Source organism: Fusarium sambucinum, chromosome II (genome assembly GCF_050947815.1).
Source record: "Fusarium sambucinum isolate potato_lamoka chromosome II, whole genome shotgun sequence".
NCBI lineage: Eukaryota > Fungi > Ascomycota > Sordariomycetes > Hypocreales > Nectriaceae > Fusarium > Fusarium sambucinum.
Window position 1 is genome coordinate 5,575,913 of NC_139293.1, and position 7,271 is coordinate 5,583,183.

The 7,271-nt window shown below is 47.0% G+C and overlaps 3 protein-coding genes across 3 annotated transcripts; 2 read left to right on the forward strand and 1 right to left on the reverse strand.

The window, feature by feature from the left end:
• Nucleotides 1–493: 493 nt before the first annotated feature.
• On the forward strand, nucleotides 494–2,446 carry FSST1_008833 (uncharacterized protein; the record flags this gene model as incomplete). The annotated part of the gene is made up of 1 exon (XM_083225752.1): nucleotides 494–2,446. One exon carries the CDS (start codon nucleotides 494–496, stop codon nucleotides 2,444–2,446), a length of 1,953 nt encoding a protein of 650 aa, XP_083084794.1.
• Nucleotides 2,447–3,043: 597 nt separating this feature from the next.
• Nucleotides 3,044–3,926, forward strand: FSST1_008834 (uncharacterized protein; the record flags this gene model as incomplete). The annotated part of the gene is made up of 3 exons (XM_083225753.1): nucleotides 3,044–3,301; nucleotides 3,497–3,826; nucleotides 3,879–3,926. The coding sequence occupies 3 exons, from the start codon at nucleotides 3,044–3,046 to the stop codon at nucleotides 3,924–3,926; spliced, it is 636 nt and encodes a 211-aa protein (XP_083084795.1).
• A 280-nt stretch (nucleotides 3,927–4,206) lies between these two features.
• On the reverse strand, nucleotides 4,207–6,789 carry FSST1_008835 (alkaline-phosphatase-like protein; the record flags this gene model as incomplete). Its single annotated transcript, XM_083225754.1, has 1 exon — nucleotides 4,207–6,789. One exon carries the CDS (start codon nucleotides 6,787–6,789, stop codon nucleotides 4,207–4,209), a length of 2,583 nt encoding a protein of 860 aa, XP_083084796.1.
• Between the last annotated feature and the right edge of the window lie 482 nt (nucleotides 6,790–7,271).

Below are 7,271 nucleotides of genomic sequence, written 5' to 3' on the forward strand. Positions count from 1 at the left end.
AGTTGGCTGGCCGGGGCATCTGATACGGATTGTGTTGCATTCTATGCCTGGAAGTCTGTATTGTGACAACTACATGTTCTTATCAACCTACGCTTAGCTATTGTTGGGAATAACGGAATAAATGCTCTCTAATCTTTCAAGTCTAAACCAATCAACTTTCAAGCTTTCAGTCCCCTGACCCGTTGGACCCTTGCACGAACTAGTGATTCTCGACTCTGAGCTGAAAGAGGTTACTAACCATAACAAGCAATGATCCACGCCACAACACGACTTCACCAATTGCAACAGGTCACCTTGTTTCTCATGGCGTCGAAGTTTGTCTTTAAATGGTTACTATAACGCCTTTACAGGGGTAATGGCAAGGGGGTCCTGCAGTCAAACGGCAGGTGATAGCACTGCCAAGAAAAGGTCAAGACGGCACACCCCCCGCGAGATATTCTTCATCCTTCTTCCTTGGCCGCTCTGCACGACGTCCAGTAGCAAAAACATCACAATGTTGGAAACAAGCATTTCCTTCATTAAATCATCTGTGCCAGTATATCACAATGCTGTCAAGTCGATCATCTTCAAATGCGCCGAGTTGCTTATGGGTATCTTTATCTATAAGCTTTTCTCCTTGATCGCAGCCCGCTCAAACCAGTTCACGTCTTATCTCATGTTCACAGAAGATTACATTCAGCGTACCCTTTACATCTCGTCGCGCGGTCTATCACGAGCAGGCCTCGTCGTCCTTGCCTGCAGCCTTCTAAACATCGTCCTGTCACTCTATGGCACACTTCTCTGGGCATTGGATGCTCCTGGTTACATCTTCAAAACTTCGACTACCACGATCGCCGACTACGCGGATTTGAGGAACGAGAATCCACCATACATCGTTCAGTTGTCTTTAGATCCCTCCCGTATTGACGATTCTACACAGAGGCTGTCGCAGATTATAGGATCTGACCTCTTTCAACCTGGACTGAATTACACTTTAACTGGCCAAGTCTCCAATAACGATAGCGCGCCAGAAGTTGTCCCACAGACAGGACCAGCCAATGTGGGCGCTCGGATCTGGCTCGACGATGATGGCCTCTCTGTCTCAATTGAAGTCAGCCTCGTGAATCCCCCCAACCCAGTATTGCAGAACGAGGACTACTTTGTGAACACCACCGATGGCGACGGATACACGGTGTGGGAGAGTACATTTGACGATGTCTTCTCAAAAGACTTTGTTGAAAATATTGCTGGAAAGCCTGAGGTCCACTGGGACACCGCCTCGGATGCACTGGCTGACTCTAGATACATCTTGCCCAACAGATACGACAACATCTGGTACTCCTTTGGTTCTGGCGGTGGCTCAGCTCTCATGAATCAGGTCTTCACAGTGACCAAGGGCAAGAGGCGTCACACTTTCTTCCAGTCCACGTTCAAAACGACTATGCTCACGACCTCTGGAGTTCCTCTGGCCAAGAAAGAAGTATCAGACCTTGTAGAACGAACAGGACATCTTGATCATGATAACAAGAAGGTTCTTTCCTCTAGCCGCATCATCGACAGCATGATGAATGCTCAAAGTCAAAACATGAGCTATCATTATGGTCTCAACACGGTGTCGAACAACAAAATATCTACGCTACAAAACACATGGGGCTTATACACAGTATCGAACAACGGCAAACCCCTGTATACGCTCGTCAGGATGACGAGTACCAACATGACCCTCATTCGATCCGAAAGTATTTCGAAAGCGCCAGAGCCACAGGAGAAATGCGAGTTTTCAAACTTTCAGACTGAAGCTTTCGGTGGCAAGTTCGGCCGATCCGACTGTTTTGGGCACTCGACCGTCGACGATCCGAGATTCTTCGGCCTGGTAGACACTGCTGCGGTAATGGTCGCCCATGATCTTGGCGATGGTCGATCTAACCTCAGCTCCAAGTCACTGGACAACAATGCCTTGACCTGGATCCGGGATAATGCAGACGCTGTGGAATCGCTTCTGATTTCGAGAGCGTATAGTGTCGGCATCGACCCATCTCTTGTGTACATCAGCGTGGACAAACTCATTGTTGCCGTGTCTTATCTCCAGCTTGCTCTAAGCTGTCTGGCCCTGCTCATGGCTATTGTTTTATGGCTTGCTCTTATGATATTCGCTGATGCTCACTGGGCCAGCTCACTCTTGGCCAATCTGATCCATACCACAACCGAGACGGGCGGCGCAAAGCCTGGGTACATGATGCGTGATCCCAGTGTGTCCTTGCAACCCATGGGTAAGAGAAAGCTTCTGGCAGTGAAAGGAGGACAGGTCACTCTGTGCTCTCCTACCTCTGTTTATGGAGAACAAACAACCGGTTATGTTGATGATACGAAGGGTCAGATGACAGCAGAGGGTTATCCTGTTAATTATATCCAGCCTCACAATGGAGGGGAACGATTAATGGCAGGGTTTGATCGAACACAAGCATGAGGACGGGACGCGTTCAGGTACGACACTTGATATAATTGCAAATAGGTTAAATATAACGTCAGACATCACGAAATCATTTCTTGCAGACTCTAGTCAGAGTTAGATGTGTGAAACACAAAAATAAGACAAACATTAGCTTGTAGATGTTTCAGTACTATGCGTCTCCTAGTCTTCACACACCGGCCTTAGCAAGTGTTCACCTGTAGTCATACCTATCATTAGTTCAAGATGGATGGCGTATCGTGAGGTTATGACAGGCAATCCCGGCTAACCTAGAGCATTTTTATCTACTGTATTCCAATAACTCGTGCCACATATGCCCAGGCCTTGGCGCTTATTGCTTTGCAATTTAAATAGAGGACTCGTGGGCTTATGTGTATCACTGGTCCCCTGTTTATCAACAGTTCTGTCCGTGGGCCAACTTCTTGTAAGCTTACCCGATCGTCTGTGGCTTTGAATCTACTCTCATACTTTTTAGCCTGATGATAAGTTCAGGATGCATAAGTTTACTTAAACAGTCTATTATCAGTAGAAAGATCCTTGCCAGGTCGTGATAGCATAAGACAATTGACAAGATAGGCCCGGGATAAAAAATCGATGAGGGAGTCCAGTATAAATAACATCTTTCGAATCTCTCTTCTACCTACTGTAGCAAACAATTCCATCGTACAGACACTACCGCGCACTAGAAAATTACTATTATCAGGCAATACGCTCTATCAAAGCGTCATTCTCGGCCTCGTCGCCACAGCCACGGCAATTGACATCCGCTTCTACATCAACCGCAATGGAGCTTGTTTCGAGGGCCCATGGATTGGCTTCGCAAACGTCAACCCAGGTGTATGCTGCATCCCTGTCGGTGCTAATTCCAACACCTTCACATGAAAAGATAAGAAGAAAGAAACAACCTGGTTCTTCTATTCCGATAGAAGAAGAGCTTAGATTTATAGCTATAGCTTTTCTTCTAGAGGCTTCTCTAACTAGGAAGCTGCCTAGCTCATAGGCAGCTTGCATACAATGAATGTCTAACAAACAACAAACTGTATCTAGGCATCAGTCCTATCCAACACCTTCTGGGCCACTGCTGGTCTTCACGCAATTCCCAAGGGATGGGGTATCACGGGTCGAGGTTATGGCAATTCTAGGTGTAATGAGTTGCCGATGCAGTACGCCCATGGCAACGGTAACAGAGCAGACTTGTGTCTGCCCCACAATGGCAACAGTCTCAAGAGCGCAAAATACGACTTTATTCAGAGTGGTCAGAAGAAATATGTTAAAGACGAAGAATGTAAAGATCGGGCAAAGGTATCTGAGCTAGGTCTGGGTGATGGAAGTGTTTATGACATCATCACCATGACTGATGAAGACGTTAACAGCCTGGTACGTTCATTAACCATGCATGTTTAATCGAACGCTAACGGGATTTAGTAAGGACAACCTCACTCACACAGAACTCGTTCATGTCACACTAATGTGCTAACCACTTTGTAGTGTCGACCTCGTCATGAAATGTGCCTCTGTCACCGATATGCCCCAGTTGAGCACTCTACATCGTCTCAAGTGATGAGGCTTTAAAGAGTATCTGTCAAGTGTGAAATGGTACGGTAATTGCCTGTTGTAGGGCTTCAGAATGTATTGTACCATGTTTTCTAGTCATGACTTCGAGTCGGTATATATTATTGTTACCAAGAACACTCAATGGTTTATGAACTTTAACATTGTTTAATTGACACGCTATATGAATAACAAATTTCATCTAACTACTGGCCCTTTCTTTCTTTGACCTTTGGATTTCTCTCATATCTCCATCGCTTGCTGTTATCTTGTACATGCCACCTCGTCATAAAGGCACCTTCTTCCACCCACTCAGCCCATTTAACACCCCACCTTGCCTCGACGGCTTCCAAGAACGACACAAAGTCGAAGGCTTGAATACCGTCTGTTTCCAAGGGATCAACAGAGACGTCACTTAGTCTCCACTCAACATTATCAATAAGGGGGATTGTTAAATGACGCTCTGGGTGGCGAGCATCACGAACATTAAGCATAGCTCGGCCAGGGTTGATGACAGTAAATTGCCAGTACCCTTGACCTGTTTCGTTGTTGCTTGTCTGCAAGGGTCTTATCAGTGATTGGCCCTCGTAATTTGGTAGTAATGACTCTGCAGCTTCTCGGCTGGCACCTTCCAACGAGCCTGTCTCAAGAAGCATATCGAGGATTGTGGGTAGAACCTGGGTAGAATGGACTGCATCGTCAACATCGAACGAAGGCAAAAGAGGGTGAGACAAAACTAGAGGTACATGGTCTGCTCCAACACTGGGATTATAATAAGGGGACGCCTTATTGTTCTCAACCAGCGAGACGCCATGATCACCGAGGAAAACGATTAAAGTCTCATTGGCAACACCCTGTTCATCGAGAAGGTTAAGGACTTTCTTAATCCACTTATCGTCATAACCCTCAGCATTAGCGTAATCAGAGAGCTCCTTGATATCCTTTCCTGAACCCAGAGGGACAGATGTTTCGTTGGCAGGTAGTCCGTAGCTATGATGACTCGTGCTTGTGATATGTGTAAGGAAAACTCGGCCATCGTTCTTCTCGGCATCCTCAAACGCATCACGGATGTAGTCCTCAAGAGGGTCTTCTTGGAAGCCAAAGTAATTGATGTCCTCCAGCTCAACCGCTCCGTGTGTCGCATTTTCATTGCGAAGCCATTCTCGGTCAATCGTGTTCTCCTCAGGGAATCCCATAGCTGCCATCAGCTTGTCGTGGTTGTCGTAGTGGATCGTAGCAGTTTGAAAGAAGTAGGACTTCCATTTCGAGGAAGACGGATCAGCCTTGTTCATCGCGTCGAAGATTTGAGGGAGGCAGGGTTGATAGATGTGTCGCTTGTAGTCGAGGTTGAAGTCTGCGATAAGAGGGTTCAGGCCACAAATTGTGCCCGTGAGACTTTTGAGAGTGTATGTCGCAGAGGTATAGGCATTTGTGAAGCGGGGACCACCGCGTTTCGGAGTCTTATCATGCTTGAAACCGTCGTCGTAGTCGCCTGTGATGTAATTGGCGGTAGGCATTAACGTAGAGAGTCTATCCAGCGCTTCTCGAGGAATCTTCTTGTTAGGGTACGAGTCCTGGAAGCGATTCCAGAGGGGACCATCCTTCTTAATGGGAAACACATCATTTCTGGTGCTTTCGAGGAGGAACATGATCACATGCTTTACAGGAACATCCTTGAGCTTGCCTTGGAGCTCCTTCAGCAGTGGTTGGTCAAGGTTCGAGATCTTGGTAGGATCTGAGGTGGAAGAGTAGTGCATCTCGTCTTGAGCATACCAATCCTCGAAACCAGCCAGTGACTTGCCCTTGGGTAACCAAGAAAACTTGGGTGGCTCAGCGACAGCTGATCGCTCATCCCACTCATGTTGGATGCCGACTTTGAAGTGTGTTGGTAGCTGATCCAGGAGAGGCGAGGTTGAAGACATGTCGACGAATGGGAGAAGGCCAGCAGTCCAAGAAAGGAAAGTCAGGGATCGATCACTGGGTCGTTCGAGAGACAGGACAAATAAGGCGAAGATGAAGACATGCCAAGAAAGATAAGGAATGCTATGAAAGAGACGTCTCACGGTCGAAGGCTGTATGCGAACACCACATACTTTACGCATGCGCTGCGAGAGGCGCGAATAGGAAGTTTGCGACTTTGCAAAGCCAATCGAGTCTTGAGACAAATCATCGTCACCGTCGGAGTATTGGTTGTTGAATGCATCGACTTGAGGTTCGGGGATTCGACCGTAAATGTTTTGCTTTCTCAAGAGACGGTTGGCTGCCCTCCCCGCGAATAAAAAGGGAAAAGACACGACATCGGCGCCCCATCCAAAGGTTGCGTAGCAAACATCCTGTAGTGGCCAGCTGACTAACAGTAGGGCTGCTAGGACCAGGATCAGGGTGACAAGACCGGAAAGGAAGATCGCTCTTGACGTGGGGTCAGAGACCATGTTGATGTTCTGCCAATGGATTTCGGATCCGGCGACGAGGTAGAATGTAACAGAAATAACGGCGAGGGCGACATTGTAGACGATTAGGAGACCAGCAAGGGTAGCGGTTATGTATTGTGCGATCTTGGCTGTAAGAGGAGGTTCGAGGAGAAGTCGTATTATAACAAGAAGAATGATATCTTGGATAAAGAATGTACCGAAAAAGGTAAGTAATCGAGACGTAGCAACGGCAGTGCGATGGCTGTGGATATGTGAGAGCTTGGCTGCCAAGATGGCCAAGACGGCAAATGTGAAGATGAAATGGCGGTTGGCAAGACGAGAAGCCGACTTGGTCAGCATAGCAGGTAGACGGACCATATTGACTTGACTATAAAAGAATGAAAGAAAGTAAGAAGGTAGTCTGCTGAGGTAGACAAAACCACAGCTAGGCAGAATGAGTGTGATCACCGACAGAAATGCAACAGAACAAAATACAACCAACTTTTTTTCCAGAAAGAAAAATGGAAAACAGGAAATATGGGGAATATAGGTTTCATTAATAAATAAATGTCGTTATTCTTGTTACCCCCTTCTGCCCGTCCTATCCGGAGTCGCCTTTCAGTTCAAGCACCTGATACGAAGGGAAACGGGACCGCTTCAGCCTCCGTGCTCCTATTTTTCCATTTAGTCGGGTCCTTGATCTTATGTAAAAGATGGAAGTCGCGTGGGCTGTTTCCCTTACACGACTAGCTTGTGCTCGTCTCATTTCGTATTATCGGAGCTCGGCACCATTTCTTACTCTTTCTTAGACATAATTGGTCAAGCACGGACTTTTGACATTTCTTACGTCAAGCCGAGGT